The following is a 17,849-nucleotide window of genomic DNA, read 5'->3' on the forward strand; positions in this document are numbered from 1 at the left end:
CAATTATTTTTACTGTCGTAACTCAAAAATTTCAAAAAATTTTCTAAATTTATATTGTTTCGTTTTCTCAAAAATCACGAAATTTCGGTTTTCGGTACCAAAATAGTTCCAACCACTTTCGAACTTAACTTAACCGGTTCTACCTATTGTGGTAGTGCAGGCACGATGTAACACACTAACTTCCGTTTCAAAAAATATCGATATCTCAAAAATCGCGACTTGTGGGGGGATCAAAATATCGCTATTTTGACCCTAAAAACCGGTCTGTTTTTTGTTGTTTTTGACTGAAAAACGATATAAGACTATTAATATAGGCTATATAATTAATAATATTAGTAATACTATACCCCTCCGGGTTTGTTTAATATCCGAATTAAGGTGCTTAACTCGGATATTCGCAGTTCGGTGAAGGGTCACTACAGTGCAGCACTGTCGAGCCCCCCACAGATTACTATCTTAATTTTTGTACCAAAAGGGATACAAAACTTGTTAACGATACCCAAATGTCGATTGTTGTTGTCGTTGGGCCTCTTCTTGTTGCTCCTTGTACTGCTTGCCGGATCAGTCTTCTCCCACGACCCTTCCGAATTGAGCGCAAATATACATGCTTCCGCGTTCCGAACTACCCTTCCGCCCCGGCGGTTTAGGCCTATTAAGGGCGTTAATTTGAGCATCCGCTCGGCGCGGAGTGCTCGTTAACGGTTCTGCCGGTCATGATGTTAAAAAAGAATAACACCCAGGAGCGCCATAAAAACATGTATGTAACATTCGCCCGGAAGATACAGATCGACGGAAAATAAAACTAAGTCCTAAGACGACTGGCTAACATCTAAACAGAGCTTTTTATGCTTTTCACTGTCTCTACCAAGCCAGTATTTTCGGTGGTCTTTTCCAACGTCGGGTCGACCAAAACGTTACTACTTTCGGCCTCGGTCAAAACACTCAAATTAACTAGATTACATGCAGAAATAGTGAGCTCATGGCTGGGTCTCAGTATCCCCAGACCACGAGGTCACTCCTAAAAACAGGGCTACTACTATTTATTATATTACTATTGTTTTTGTTCAGTAGATAAAAATCATCATCTCCATCGAAGATGGATCAACCATTTCCCCTAACTCCTAGCTTCTCATCCTTATCAAAAGGAACCTAGTTTTTAATTAAATTCAATTCAGGACATGACAAGAAGCTAAAAGTTTAAATAAAAGGCTAAAAGTTTCAGTCCCGAAACCCTTCCGGATTCTTGAATCCACTGAATCAAGCTCGCTAATCTTGATTTCTTCTTAATCCGGAAGGCTGTCCTCCACCCTTCACCGTTGTCTGCAACAGCCTTGCAACTATTGTAGCGACACAATAGTTGCAACTCGGAGTGTTCACTGCTATTCCTGCAATCTGCTATTGCTTTTTCTCACAATTTTCGTACTTATCGTCCGCGCAACTAATGTTGTTGTGTTTTTCTTTGACTTCTTTGCCAAAATGGCCGTTTCTGACGTTTCTCAGAAATGTTACGTCATCACTTCGAAAATTTAAAAATTAGCAATTTCCGACTCCTTTAACCTTCACGTTTTGCTCAATCGTTCAAATAACGTCCTTAATTCCTAACAATCACCAATCCGGAAGGCTCGCTGCTAAAAATTCAAATTCCGCAGAGATTGCATTTTGGCCATTCTGGTCGAATGTCACATTTATTCGATTTCGATTTGGGATGAAACGTTACACCCCTGTAATGGATGACGTCTTCTTGCAGTTCCTCGTTTCCTCCTACTGATGCCCAATCTTCTAGTGCCAGATGTAATGAGCTCGCTCCAATAATCACAACCATGAAAAAGGGGTCACCACGGCTACCCCGCAAATCATATAACCTGAAGCTATTTAATATTTGATAACTATTTAATAATTTATATCCAACTTGTGCACGTACCGTCGCATGACGGAAGGGCCCATTTTAATTGACCTTTCTAGGAAACTTCCTAGAATGTTCATATCTAGAAAATTCCTAAGATTTAAACTGGAATATGTGATAAAGGGACTCCTGACTGTAATCTCGGCAACTATGGTACTTTTGATCTTCCAATTATCAGATAAATTACCACCGGAGTTGTGGTTTTAGATTGCAATGAACGCTACAGGTCGACTCCCATCAAGGCATCAAACAGTCGATGAAGCTTTTTGTCCGCCCGAAAACTTTTTGGAAGTGGACGTTGTCAACCCTGAAACGCATGGAATTGGCGCAAAGAGATATACGGACTACGAAGTGAAAGTCCGCGTGAGTGCTTTGTTTCTTGTGTCAAATTTTTGCAGGACTAAAAGGTTAAATGAAGATATATTTTATAGACCAGCTTGCCAATTTTCAAATTGAAAGAATCATCAGTCAGGCGCCGATATTCCGAGTTCGAATGGCTGAAACTTGAGTTGGAGCGAGATATAAAAGTAAGTTCTTTTTGTTTACGCTTGCGATTAGTTAGCATGCGTTATCAAATCGGAATGTAGAATTTTTTCGGGTTAACAACTGGTTCACAAAAATTAGTTAAATCACTTGCTCAATCAGTTGTACAAGTGTACAGGGACTGTAAAGTTGTAAAGTGTTTTACAAAATCAGTTTTTTTAGCGACTCAACTGGTTTCTGCTCGGAGATTGTCGGCCTTGCTTCGGCTTTGTAAATTATGTTAAGTTGCTAATTTGAATTTCAAATGTCTTGCTTGGCATATTTGACTAGAAATCGTGTTTGATAAAATAGGTTTTGTGAATGTATGGTATTGGGTTTTTTATTTTTTTTGAGACTCTTTGCAAAATTAAATCACTGAAAAAAATGGGTCTTTTTTCTCAAAAACTCTCCTAGAGGGTTGTGGGTTCAAGTTCAACGAACTACGAGTAGTATGAAGCAGCCTTGCATTAGTGGCAAGTTTCTTAACCTAAAAAATTTTTGTTCTCTGAAACTCAATTTTTCGATTTTTAGTTGTCTTTTTCGAAAAATTTTTATGGATATTACCGAAAAATACCCCCCCCCCCATATTTGGGACGTTGAGTTCAATTCAAAGAGCGGGTCGTGGGAAGCTTATTTGCTTACCTGACTATGCCTCAATTTTTTAACACTAAAAATCATGGCTCTTGGAAAAGTGAAAAGTTTGAGTTTTTTAACTGTTTTTGAATATGTTCGACTTTTCCCGAGAACTATCCTGCCATAACTGTTTTTTGTGCGTTCAGTCGAAATTACAGGTTGAATGAAATTTTTCTGCATAAGCGGCTAAATTTAGATTTCTCATAACTGAAAGGCTATGATTCTCGGAAATATCAAACATCTGTTTTATTGACCATTTTTTGGACTTTTCTCGATAACTGTCCTGCCAAATCTGATATCATAGGTTTTATCGACAAAACAGGTTGTTGAAATTTTTTTTGATAATTTGCTGCGCCCGTTTTCTCTGAAAACAATTTTCTTTGATTTTTGTAAGGGCATTGTCTGCGGTTTCTGCAATGGAATTTTTGCAATGGAATTATTGTTTTTGGTTTTTGCAATGGAATTTCCCGGGCACCGGTGTACATGTACCTGAGCTTGCTCTCTACTTAGAAAGTCGGAGGACACTTCCTTGTGATAGCCTATTTTTCTCCTATGAACTCAACTTCCAAACTCCCATTAGACTCCCAGACAAACATCACTAAAGATCACTAACAATCACCCCATACTACTCTCTTGCTTGGGCAACACAAACTACTCTAAACACAGCCCCTCTACCCATCTTCATTTCAATCGAATCTACTCCCACACAACTTGATCCCAACAAAACAATCATAAAGCAGATTGGACAACTTCGCAACTGAAGCAAATGAAATACTCTTTTATAAAGAGGACCCTAACGATGCTTACAAGGCGAGAAACTCTGCATGGAGGCAATCCTTCAGCAAAGCACATCTCTTGCAGCCGACGCAAAATCATTAAAGCTCTTCTTCCAAACGAAGCCAAACACTAAATCAAACAACGCGTCCAAACTAGACTCACTCACCCCATCGACACTACCGGATTAACTTACGCCATCGACACTACTGCTTCCAATAAAAAATATCAAAATTAACAATGCTAACAAAGAGAAAACTTGGCACGAGTTCTGGACTTCAACTGACCACAGAACCAAGTTAAGCAAGTAGTGGCGTTAAGTTCTCACCTTAAGCGGTTCACGACCTACAGACTCAAATCTACTCTTCAGTTTCAAGTCCCTCACCACAATCTCAATTGCAAACACTTTCAACGTTCAATTCTCTCGCGTTATGACACATTAAATTTCTTCTTAAAATTTTTAGGTAAAGAGATGCTAAACGCCTTTCCTTAGAAAGCGCGCCTCAGTTTAACGCTGAAGAAGTGGAGAATTGCATAAAATTGGCGCGTTCATTTCGAGTTTTCGTTCATGTGGACTCAGTAATTCATTTAAAAATGTTAAATTAAACTGCCCATGACTACCTCACTCAAGTCATAAACATCAGATTACGCGCTTCGCTAATCCAATCTATTTGGAAAACAACCACCATATTTCCCCTCTTCAAATCCTTAAAAGACCCTAATCTATCGAAAGCCTACTGCTCCGTTTCCTGAATCAGCCTCGTTATCAAAACTGTTGTCGCACTCCTCAAGGCGCAGCAAAAACCCAAGCCACACCAACACGGCTTTTGCCCCTGCACTCAACCAACAGCGTCCTTAGTTACCTTGACGATTCTTTTTTTAAAATAGTTTGATTAACAGAAGGCCCCCAAGCAATTGTTCTTGATATGTCAAAAGCTCACAAATGCGTGAACCATCACACCCTTATCGATAAACTAACTCTCCACTGCCCGATCCGATCAGGCGATGGCCAAGTAACTACCTGAGCAGTAGACAGATCAGCACCCTATCTAGAGTTCGTCAAGGCTCGGTTTACTCCCCAATATTTTCCAGCTACTATGTCAGCGATTCCCCCTCCACCCGGAATTATATCGATTTTACTTTACGCGACGGCTTAGTGGCGGAAGGAAAGCTCTTCGTAATACGAGTCATGGGACCGGCTACGGTTAAATTGGTGACACCCCCTCACCCAAACCAAGTAATCAACTCTCTCTGAAGTACTTTAACATGTTAACCATTCCAGGCGAATTTTTCAGCCAGTCAGACCTAAAAGACGAAATTTCATCCGTTGCCCCTCGACGAGGAAACTTAAGCAATATACCGATGGTGGCGGCACTGCCTTTAAGCTACGATTTCATCGATTATGTCGGAGAAGATTTGTGACCAAAATGGATTGAGTTTCCGTACTTGACACCATTCCATGTGTAGTCAGTAGAAGTTACAGTCTTGCCCTCTTGGCGCTGACTAGACCAGACACGTCTATTCTCCTGGACTCAGACGACACTGACATTAAAAATAAATCCTGCAAATTGCAAGTGGATAATATCAACAAGTTTTGCTCTCCGTCACAGATGACGACATCTATTCAAAGACCGATACAGTGATGACCAAATAAAAAAAATTATTGGAAAAATTGCGATTAATTGGACGGTCCATTTTAATTTATTGTTTCATTCAAAATTTATTGCATATGTGACTCAATTTAGAAAAAAAAATTTGGAAGGAAAAATTAATTGGAGAAATCCAATAAATTATTCATGCATAATTAAGCGAGTTTTCACTGAGTCCATAAGGAGACAATTTTTCTGCTTTTTCGTCAAAAACGCAGCTTTAGAGAACCCACGTTCTGCATTGGCAGGGGAAGGGAGAATGCACAGCAAAGCCCTAGCCACTAAACCCAGTTTTTTCTAAGATTTATAGCGCGAAAAATAGTTGAAAGTTGTGCTATCCACGTCAGCTTCACATAAAAACTTTTCCAACTCGTCACATAAAAACTTTTCCAACTCGTCAATAATAGTCATTTCCTGCACTAGTCACACGCTCAATTCGAGGTCTTTTAGCGGCGCATTCTTTGAAAACTTCATCCAATGGGTCGTCCAGTGAGTCGCGGGAAGTTCCAACTCGAGAAGGAGCATCAGATTTCTCTCAATAAAACGTCCCAGTCCCTTCAAGTTTGAAAAAAAACTTGTACATCTGTTTGACGGAAGTGATCGGTCATGTTTCGCTATAACGAAAACAGTTGTATCCAATGGAAATAAAAGAATATTCACCCTGAGCAAATATTCACCATGAGCACACGCGCTCACTAGAGGGCGTGTCTACATGCAACCGGCGGTTAACCAATCAGAATCGAGATATTTGCATAATGGCGGAAATATGCAAATACCCAAGAAGGAAAATCAGACGTTGTTCTCAGTACGTAAATTCAAGTTGTACAATTCAAAATAAAAGTATAAAAAATATGTCAACGATCAATTCACCCGAGAAAAGCCATCAAAGATCATCCGCTATTGTTAATACTTCAACCCACTCCGGAGATGTAAGCCTTAATGTTGTTCTAAATCGATTAAACCAACCGACTAGTGTAAGTTCTGACTCGGATATTGAACTAATACCGCCAGAAAAAGTTGTTCCAAAACAAACAAATTCGAAAAAGTTAAATACTATTATTTCATTTCCCCATCCGTTTCCCGGATTATCTTACCCACTCGTGCAGAATGATAAATGGATTTACTCAGTAGTACCTACCGACAGTAAAGTATTTAGAAAAAATCGATTATCCTGAGTTTGAAATTAGTAGAAGCCAATCTGGAAAAGGACCCGATACTGAAAACGAACCGCGATCCAATCCGAGATAAGAACCCACGAGCCAAGGACATCATCACAAGATTGGGGCAAAATTACGCCCAACATTACAATGATTTTGCCGTACGCGAAAACTGCCTGTGGATGGATGGCCGGCTGGCCATACCGAAGGATATGTCGTCAGCAGTACTCAATCGTTTGCATTTTAACCATCACGGACGCGATAAGATGTTTGCAGCCGCGAAGGATGTATGGATACCACTAATGCACAGAAACAGTGCCGCTACAGCGAAGTACTGTAAAAGCTGCGTAGAAGCAGGTAAAAATCTTCAACCAGATATTCCAAAGAGTGATATGAGGGACACGTATGTGCCTAAGGAACCCAATGATTTGATTCAATTAGATTTCTGGGGTCCGGTCAATTATGTAAGGGGTCAGAAGAAATATGTACTAGTAGCAGTAGATACTTTTTCGAATTGGCCGTCGGCTTATGTCTGTTCAAGTAACAAGTCTAAAAATGTATTAAAGTTCCTAAGGAAGTACATAAATACCCATGGGCACACAAGGAAATTACATATGGATCAGGCAACTGGGTTTTTCTCGAATGAAAATCAGAATTTCTGTAATTATGAAGGTATTGAACTCATAAAATCTCCGGTTAAGGACCATCGCGCGACGGGAATGGTCGAACGGACAATTGGGTCGATAAAAAACTACGTCCTAACAAATCTTCAGGAAAATAGAAACTATAAGTTTGGGTTAATGATATTCCGTGCGCTAAGCGCGCTACGTTTTGTGCCTCATTCTAAGACTAAGCTAACGCCATTTGAGGCTTATCATGGAAGAGAAGCGATTATGGCTCTACGAAATTTGACCAAAAAGCCATCATTTAAAAATCTAAATTGGAACAATGTTATTAACCAGAAGTTATCTTGTTTAGACAAGGCGAGTAATCTCCCTAATGTGGAGCTAGCCCTAGATTGGGAGAAGCGGAGCGATCTGGTGCACGACCCGGAAAATAGAAAAACCCCAAGGGTTTTGGATGAGCATGATCTAATCGAGACGCATCCCAAGGCCACGGAGATAGTGGATCCCAAGGCAGCACAAGAGTTACCCGAGGCACCAGAATGGCTCAAAAGACATAAAACCAGCACCACAACAGTATACCAAAAGACTAGGAAAACGGACCCGAAGGACCCGAGAAAGTATAAACGTTTACCATCAAAAATTGAAAAATTAACTAAACACATGGTGCAAATGGAAAAAGGATCGTCACTAAGGCGAAGTGGTGTTTCATTTAGATCGGCGGCTGAAGAAAGCCAAATTGAGATAGAAGCGACGCGTGCATCCCAGGTCCTAGCAGGACTACAAAGAGCACCCCGGGTCCAAGTAAGCCCACAAAGTACAAAAGAAAAGCAGTGACAGATCAATTACAAATGGAAAAAGCGCGAAAACCGAAGAAAAACCAATCGCTGAGTATAGCGAAGACGTGGGACGAGCGAAAAAACCGAAGAAGCAGCATCGAATAGTCGAGTACAGCGAGGACGAAAGCGACGAGGATGGGGATAGCGATTGGGCAGTCGAAACGGCGAAAATTGCAGCGGGCGGAGGAGAAAACGAACCGTCGGGAACGGACAAGGAGCGGACACCGAAAACCGTCGGTGGTAAACGAAAACAAGACAAGGAGGCAACGCGAAAATCGACGCGACAACGGAGAGGAGTCGACAAAATGGGGGGAGTAATGATTCACCGAATAGAACATAAGTAAAAGACGAAGAAAAACCTTAAGGAGAGCCTGAAAACTCAAGTTAAACTAAAACTGAACTAGTAAAACTGCACCTAAGAATGAGTTGATAAATTTTACATCTACGATTTAAAATTTATTTGTGGTTGCCCGAATGAGATAGGGACCAGTTTGAGTTTATGTAAGTGCTACCAATTTGTATCTTTCTGTCTGGAGACCTGCTGTCGTGACCTTGCGATCTCTAACGTCCGGTATGATCTGAAATAGAACGGTGCAGTAAGATTTCGATTTGATGCCTAACAGTTGCTTACAATTCAAGTTAAACAACTATTCTTTTTCTATACGATACATTTCTATACTTCAACAAAACAAAGACTGTTACCACTGCGGACACACTAGGGTTATCAAAATTGTTCCTAAAAACTGGTGACTTTCCAAAGTGATAACTGCAACGCTATGATTGCGAGTTGCTGATTTTTTCAGCGGTTGAACTCGGAAAATCCTGCTGCATTCAACAACTTTGACGAAGATTTTCGAGAAGAAACTTTTATTGTAGAAAGCGATATACCTATCGATACTTCCGTTGCAACTAGGCAGGGGTTTCTTGGCTGCAGTCCCCATCGGTTAAACAATTATTTACTTGATGCAGTTAACAGAGGTTTTTTTGCAAGTTAACTCTTTCTGCCAAAAATACAAAGGACCACGTCTTTCGGACACTCACTGGTATGGCCATGAGTGCCAGTTACAGTTCATAGTCCATCACATGGACTTACTAGCTGACGATCTTTCGCGCAGTCGCACTTTTTACGCATTGGAGCCTGCCCTCTACCGTCGGTTTTGGCCTAATTTGATTCACTTTCTGACCCCTAGGCTTCATTTGATCCTTAGGTTTCAATGCTTCGTTGATCATTTTTATTTTCGCTACTGTAAAACTTTCATCATAATGACTTGTCTCGGGTGCCTCTGCGGATGGAAACCGAGACAAATAGTCTGCCAATACCATTTTGGACCCCTGTCTATGTTCAACTTTGAAATCGTAAGGTACTAACCGGTCGTATTATCGAGTTAATCGGCTAAAAATGTTTTATTTGCTTTTGGGGAGGAATTTAACAATGTAAGCAACGCCTTTTGATCCGATATAACTGTGAAATAACGGCCATATATATAGTTTCGAAAATGTTCAGTGGCCCACACTACAGCGAGTAATTCTAATTCATTTGTAGAATAATTTTTCTCGGCCGGATTGAGGTACCTTGATGCGAACGAAATCGGGTGCCACCCAGAGGCGCTGTAATGTTCTAACACGGCCCCTAGGCCATCATGACTAGCATCGCAGATAATCCTTGTCTCACGGTGAATGTCGAAATGTCTTAGTCCCACAATGTTTTTCACTAGCGATTTTAATTGTTGAAAAGCATTTCCGCAATTAGGCGTCCAGACAAAATCGTTACTCTGACTTAGTAATGGTCTTAATGGTGCGCTCACTTCCGCTAGTTTTGGCAAAAACTTATGCAAACTGTGCATTGAAACCATTAGTGATTTTAATTGCTTTCTAGAATTTGGGGGTTTCAGATCTTCCACCGCCTGTGTGTTCCGGACTAACGGCGCGATCCCACTTTCCCCAATTCGGTATCCTAGCCACTCACACTCGGTTTTTGCAAATTCACATTTTCGTAATTTCAACGAAACATAAGAAACGTCCAACTTTTTAAATATTTTCTCCACTCACGCAATATGCTCTACTTTAGTTCCTTTAGAAGCAATTAGAATATCATCGATGAAAGCATTTGCCGGAGGGAATTCCTTAAGTAAATTATCAATGACTTTTTGAAATTCCGCCGGCATCGACGTGAGCCCGTAAAACCCGTTTTTAAAACGCTAAGTTCCCGTCGATTTTCCGCCGACTAGTGAAAAGTTGCATTGCTCACTTGTTTTTTGTTCTAAGGAAACTTGTCCGTACGCGTATGTGAAATCCAGCGTTGTAAAGTATACATCCCCCGTTTTCCTTTCTGCAATTATCTGACTTATTCCGTCTACTAGTTCGTCAATATTTGGCATTTGGTACTTATTCTTGTGTACCTGTTTGTTCAGTTGTCGTGATTCTAATGCCAATTTTATGCTTCCGTCTTTTTTAACTGTGATGACTATCGGAGAGACAAAATACTTATCCGAGCACTCTTGTAATTTGATGATGTGACCTTCGTTTATCAACCGATTAATTTCTTTGTCTACCTTATCTTGTAGAGTGATAGGCACCCGGCGCCCCTTTTGTTGTATCGGATTTAAATTTTCGAAGAAATCGGCTCTTACTTAAGCGTTCCGGATTTTTCCTATCCTGGTAAATAAGTTTGGGTACAACTTACAGAAATATGTTTGCAATTCATCATATTCCTCTTCTTCTTGACTGCTCCCTTCCCCCGTGGTTCCCATCACTTTCCTTCTTTGCACCAACTCCAGGCCTATGGTTCCCATCAGATTACGCCCAAGGATTGACTGATGAGTTCCTGATATTACTGACACTTGTGCTGGTGCTGCCCAGCCGTTCAACAACATCGTCACCGCTACCTTCCCAAGTATGTGTATTCGGTTGTTGTTGTAGTCCAAAAATTCATCTTTCGAAGGTTGTAACTGAATATTCGCTTTACCTAATGTTGTTTTCAGGTCTGTCATGCTGAAAATCGTCACGGGATCCGATATCTATCCACAACCACATTTTCTTCCCTGACACCTCAACCTGGACTCGGGCCCCAGGGATCTTTAGTTCTGTCACGTTCTTCTTCCTCTTGATCGACATCACCATGTAGTCATCAGATCCTGACGTCATGGATTCATTCTCCCTGCTTCCCTGCTGATTCACCCAAGCCACTGGATCTTCTGCCACATCATTAAGACTCTGCATGCTCTGATGGTGCTCATTTTCATCTCTCACTAATCCGACTCGTCCTCTCCACTGGTTAGTACCTCTCCTAATTCCTCTGCATGTTCGTTCAAAATATCCCAGTTTCTGACACGAATTACATGTTGCTCCCTTTCAAGAGTAAAATTGTGTGCGTCGCAATTATAACACCTACGGTTGTTACCGCTTCCCCCACTGCTTGATCCTTGGGTGTATCCTCCGCGTCCCCCGCGTGCTCGACCTCTGCAAAATTCTTGTCCCCTTCTGATATTATTAACTGGCTCCTGTTTTATAGTTATCGGCGGCGCTGACGAGGCCGGTTTTCCAGTGTATGATTTATATGCACGTTCATACGATAATGCGATCCTATAGACTTCCTCGGGTAACTTTGTTGATCGTGATAATTCTCGTTGGCAATCCGATTCCCGCATGTCATAATAAAAATATCACGAACGTTTTCGGCCGCATTAGCAAAATCACACCTGCCCGCAAGAGCGCTCAATTCCGCGTATAATTTCTCAAATGTTTCATTTTCCCTCTGCTTTCTTCCATAGAAAAGTCCTCTCTCATGGGTTACGTTACGCTCACGTTTGAAGACATTTTGCATCTCGTCAAGAACCCGTGGGTAACGTTCCGTTTTAACATTCACCGCCGGTTTTCGTGCTTTAAAGATCTTTTGCGCTTCGTCTCCAATACAGGGATAGAGATTAGACTTCAACTTCTTTTCCGCCTCAATACCGTTTTCCCATTTACATCCTCTGACAACGCTCCAATCGCCGCCGCATTTAAGGTACGCGCAAAATAGAAATCATCGGGATCAATGTCATATTTTGCTATTATCCCCCAGGAAACTTTATGATCCACTCCTCTCAGTAAATTGGCGGTTCCGGTGTCCGTGCGTCCCAAAATGATGGTATATTAAGTGGATTCTTTCCCCCTCCTTTCCTTTCCGCTGACTGCGCCATGTTGAAGTATAGAAATGTATCGTATAGAAAATGAATAGTTGTTTAACTTGAATTGTAAGCAACTGTTAGGCATCAAATCGAAATCTTACTGCACCGTTCTATTTCAGATCATACCGGACGTTAGAGATCGCAAGGTCACGAAAGCAGGTCTCCAGACAGAAAGATAAAAATTGATAGCACTTGCATAAACTCAAACTGGTCCCTATCTCAGTTTTATCAACAAGTTTGAAATCAACAGTTTACTCTATGGTTCCAGTTTTCCGATAAACAAGAAATCGATATCAAAAAAACAGACTCACCTCTCACATTTGTCCAGTGATCGAGTTGCATGCCAAAAAAAATCTACTTGTTTGAGTTTTGCAATGCAATCCGATTCTAACTTCGCCATATAGTCCTGAATTGTTTTGTAGTTGGACAATTTGGGTACTTTCATAACTGATTCCAAGAATAATCTCGTATTTTTGGCGCGGAACACGTTTATGGGCAAGAGGGTTTGAGCAAAACGTATAATCATATCTCTTTTAAACTGCTCAGTTTCCGTAACAATAGTCATGTTGTTCGCAAGACGTAATTGGGAAGGGTTTTCTTTCTCTAGAGGCATAATTTTGTCGAATATCTCTTTATTAAGAGCCCGGAAATGGCGTTTGGCGTTCGTTAAGAAGCTACTTTTTTCCAGGCCTTTAGTTTGCTTTGTCTACGGACAGTGCCTGCATTGCCACCATTCCTCGCCATTTTCTTTTACCAAGAAACATTCTCTCTGCCAGGCCTCAGTTTCGTCAAGTTTAGTGCGTCCCATCGAAAACAAGTTTAACTAAAGAACGAATAAGTAGAAGCGTTCATCAAAGTTAGATGTATGTGCAGTATTCGAATGTCCGTATTCCCTTGCATATTGAATCAATATAATACAGTAATTCGATGGCGAGCGGGTAATGCCGTCATGACGTAGAAGCGAGCGTGACGTCATAACCTGCGCTTAGTTTTGGGATAGCTATAATACGTGCCGAAAAGCTGACGGAAATCCAATAAAAATTAGCCCATTTTTATTGAAAAGATTTATTGCAATTGCGATTTAAATCGCGCTAAAATTTTGTTTACATTCTTGGTTTATTTATTATATTCAAATAATTTCCGATAAATCTTTTTTTTATTTGGTCATCACTGGACCGATAGATCTGTGAAGGAAAACAATCAGGACTTTTGACTACTCATGAACGTATCTTAAGACTTCTTCTAGAGTACTCTGCCCCAACCGGGTCACAGGCAGCAAGCACTACATCTATCTTGAGAGAACCAACTGGAAAAAACGCCGCCCTCTGCTCTGTAACTCGATGCACTAAAATGACCAAATTCGATCAGATACATACCGAAAGCCTTATCCTTCCCGTAAAACACCACACGAACCTATTCTCCTCCGAATACTATGCCAGTTACCACCTATACAACCCTGCCGGAAGGGCGATGCTCGAAACTATCGACCACTCAGACAAATTAAACCCACATTCAAAAGCTACAATGCGGGCTTCCTGTTGGACATTTACGAGCTCATCGACAAGGGAGCCGAAATCCATATACAAAAGTGCTAGACCCACGAGCAGTTTCTAAATACTTTGAAACTGTCGACAGACCGAAAATACTTAGCGAAAACAAATCTCTCCAACTGAGCTTTACAGTCGAAAGCCTGTTCCAGCCTCATCCAACTACGCTCCGGTTACTCATTCCTAATTTTTTCTTACCTCAACAGACTTGACCCAAAGTTCTCTAACGAATGTTCAAAGTGCTTCAATACCCCCACGCGATACACTCAAATTTACGGTTTAGCAGATACGGTTTAGACGACATAAAACACCACCGCCATAACTCTGCTAGCCTTCCCGTGTTACGGTTGGTGATTCACTTGAAGTGTCAGTTACTAGAATCGGAGCCCCCTCCATGCAAAGACACACTAGCGAAGACCGCAGTGTGGAGCGTAGTAGCGACGATGAAGCTAACCAATTTCCACTGGAAGTACTAGTGCAGCCGTGGCTGAGTGGCGCAAGGAAAGCGTATAGTAATACGAGTCATGCGTACGGATTTCACTTCTTGCGGTCATGGTTGAAGGGATCCCATTGCCATCCGCCTCCGCAATGTGGGACCGGCTACGGTGAGATGGATGACATCCCCCTCACCCAAACTAAGCAATTTTTTCTCTCTGAAGTACTTTAACGTGTTAACCATTCCAGACAAAATTTTTAGCCATTCAGACTAAAAAGACGAAAAATTTCATCCATCGCCCCTCGATGAGACAACTAAAGCATCATGCCCATAGATCTGTGAAAGAACACAATCAGGACGATCGTGGAGCAGCCATTAATATCGCTTAAAATTTTCTTACACTACAATCAGCGCGGTGTACTGAAAAAGCTTTCCGGAGAAAGAAGAAAAGCTGAGACTACCTGAATGCGCATTTGAGGATGTAGCTACTCAGGCATAAAAAGCAATGACAAACTATAAAAAAACTGTTACATCTTATCTTGATATAATCATGAAAACATGTTCTAGCAAATCTAAACATTGACAGCATAGCCATATCAAGACTTCTTGAATTGAGACAAGAATTTTTTATTCAAAAAAATTAAGTTTAAAGATATCTTTGGAAGTTTTTCAAGCGCAGTTGGAAAGTTACGAATACTGGTTCGCGTATGTCAAAAATAAGCACAACTTTTTAATCCAACCACTGAAAAGGGGAAGATTTTTTGTGTTGCAGTGCTATTACCTTTAAAAAGTATTGCAATCGGGTGTAAGACTTTTTTCCCGTAATTGACTCTGTTCACAGGACTCACTCTTGGGCTCATTCACATCTTTGTCCTCCTTGCAAATCCTACCCCTCTCTGTTGCCAATACTAAACATATACTGAGATTATAATTTATTCTCAAATTGGGTTTTTATTTTAGCAAGAAAGTGTTTATCAAAAATGATTCTATAAATTCAAAAAGCTTTAATGCCATCTTTTTTTTCGAATGCTGAGATTTTTTCAAAAAACAAGTCAATTGGCTATGTTTGAGCTTGAGCCTTGTTGTTTCAGATCCTTGTTCCGCCCTTGCCTGGGAAAGCATTTGGAAGACAACTACCCTTTAGAAACGATCAAGGCATTTTCGCGGAGAGTTTCATCGAAGACAGAAGACAGCAACTTGAAGCTTTTGTCAACAGGTAGTAGCGTCATTCGAAGCTTAAGCGATAAGAAGGTATGCGAGGAACAGTCACAATAGCATAGGATACGTGTAGTTGTTCTGATCGAGTTTTTAATTGATGCAAAATGTCTTTTGCCCATGTTTCATTCTGAGTAAAAAGCGTATCATTTTTGTTTTGGAAAAATTTTGGGAAGTTTAATTAGGAATCAGAATGAAGGAGAAAAATTTTAGAAAATGCCTGCATACAAGCTTAGTTGGGTTTCTGGGTAACCAGTTTGGCGCAAGCAAAAACGTTGAACCTACGTTGAAAACTAAAATTTATATACATATTATTCGGGCCCGAGTTATCACCAAATGACACAAGATTTGTAAAATAGATTTTTGGAAAGGTTTCGCTCATTTGTAAATAATATACTGCTTGGTTGCGCACATTACGCTAGAAAAAAAAACCGGGAACTTGGCATGTTTCATAGTATCAAATCTTTTCATGCGTTTCAGAGTCGCTGGACATCCTCTAGCTCAGAACGAAAAATGTCTGCACATGTTTTTGCAAGAACCCGTGATCGATAAAAATTACACACCGGGAAAAGTGAGGTCCTTTTAAACACCCGCTCAGAACTTTTCTTTCGACAATGTATGCTCCACACGCCTCAGCATTCAATGAATACCTTCAATTTTTCACATAGACTCAAATTTAAATCTTGACGCCGAAAAAGCACAGTGAAAATGGTGACTGATTCTCTCATATTATCGCAATTTATTGTCTTTAGTTGTCATTAACTTACCATTGTGTCATAAAGTAACTAATAATGTCCAGATCTGATTTCGCGATGAATTGTAAGCTAGAAACCTTATCAAAATTAATTGATGATAACTTATGATTGATATTTATAGATCCAGAGTTTCAATATATTCTTTAGTTAATGGCCTTTTGAAACCAGAAAGCTGCTGTTTGAGAGAAAATTTGGTTATTGTCAAGTAACTCCGTAGCCTTTTTCTGGTCCTAAAGAAAAGTGTGGTTGCTAACTGAGAGTTCAAAATTTATTTCAACTTCAGTGCAGAAAGATTTTCAGTAAATTAAAATTTATGGGGCTCTTAAAGCAAATAAAGTTACTCTTTGAAGATGCACATATTTGTATCTTAGCATGTAATGGAAATAAAATGGACTTCAAAAAACGTAACTGACTTCTAGTTTCAAAATGGACTTTAATTTTTAGGGGGATGAATGTAATGAAGACTCTTATATATGGCGTGATGAGAATTTATTCGGGAAAATCTTAAAAATCGTTCACACAGGCAAGCTTCTCATGGTTGCGTTCTTAAAAAAGGTTGCTTCTATATCTCATGAGGATTTCGGTACCGCGCAAACGCACACGCACAAACGACTTTTATTATAAGTATAGATTGCTACCGAGCGAAAGACAGTTTCCTGTTTTAAGTGTCACTGAAAGCACTTCTAAGATGCTTGGTCTCTTCAAAAAACAAGTTGTGTGCGCTTAATATTGATCCTTTTGAGTTTGGTTTTCGATTTCTTTAAGCTCATTTCAAATTCAGATGCTAAAGAAATCACTAAGAAGAATGTGAATAGCAAAAAAGTGTGTATTACTTTGATCAAAACTGAATTAAATTTTCAGAATTCCGAGCGCAATCAAATTTACCCATTATTCTGGTTTTCTCTATTTGGGTTTGTTTTTTGAAAAAAGTAAGAAAGGCCACTCAGTAAAAAATGTTTTTGTTTTAACGTGATATATTTTGCTTCAAAAGTTGGAAAATATTAACAGATTTTCTTTTGTTTCAAGTTCCTTGATTTTTTTCCAATATTTGATTGGCTATTTTAACTTTTGCTTCTAGCAACCACCGTGCAAACGTTTTCACGCGTTTTTCTCGGTGATAATTTTGTTCACGAATTTTGCACATGGGAAGGTTGCCTGCTGTGAATTGCTTTATAATACCAATTTCATCGAAAACGGAGAGTTTCTGTGGAATTAACAGTATGTTTTCTAGCCAGTAATTTAAAAGGTAAAGAAAAATTTATAAGACTTAGAAATTAATTTTTTAATCATCAAAAATCTATCCATTAGCTTTTTTTTCTGAGTTTGAAGGCAAAAATGAGCGATTAATTGCTTGAATAATCTGCTCGTTAATTTGGTGTTTGAGTAATTTGCCAAACCAATTTACCAGTCCTAAATTGCCGACCATTTTTTCTCCACACAGACTTTTTGGATTTTTTGAAACCCGAAGCACGTCGGAAACCGAAGAATTTTTATATACCGACAAACTTTTGAACCTCCAGGAGCTTTTTTAAAATTGAGAAAAAAAACAAGCTGCGTCATAGCTCTTTTTCAACCCTCTTGAGGGGAGAGGGTGATCAAAACATTTTTTAATTCTGTCTATTTGGCT

The 17,849-nt window shown here is 40.0% G+C and overlaps 1 protein-coding gene across 1 annotated transcript in view; it reads left to right on the plus strand.

Annotated features, from left to right (window-relative positions):
- LOC134842146 (sorting nexin-12-like) overlaps positions 1-16,373 on the plus strand; it is a 457,691-nt gene extending 441,318 nt beyond the window's left edge. Inside the window, exons 2-5 of the mRNA XM_063858354.1 lie at positions 2,108-2,266; positions 2,335-2,430; positions 15,344-15,468; positions 15,948-16,373. Coding sequence (XP_063714424.1) covers positions 2,117-2,266; positions 2,335-2,430; positions 15,344-15,468; positions 15,948-16,053 — 477 coding nt within the window. The 5' untranslated portion in view covers positions 2,108-2,116 and the 3' untranslated portion in view covers positions 16,054-16,373. The remainder of the gene's footprint in view (positions 1-2,107; positions 2,267-2,334; positions 2,431-15,343; positions 15,469-15,947) is intronic.
- Positions 16,374-17,849: the final 1,476 nt, after the last annotated feature.

Source organism: Symsagittifera roscoffensis, chromosome 3 (genome assembly GCF_963678635.1).
Source record: "Symsagittifera roscoffensis chromosome 3, txSymRosc1.1, whole genome shotgun sequence".
NCBI lineage: Eukaryota > Metazoa > Xenacoelomorpha > Acoela > Convolutidae > Symsagittifera > Symsagittifera roscoffensis.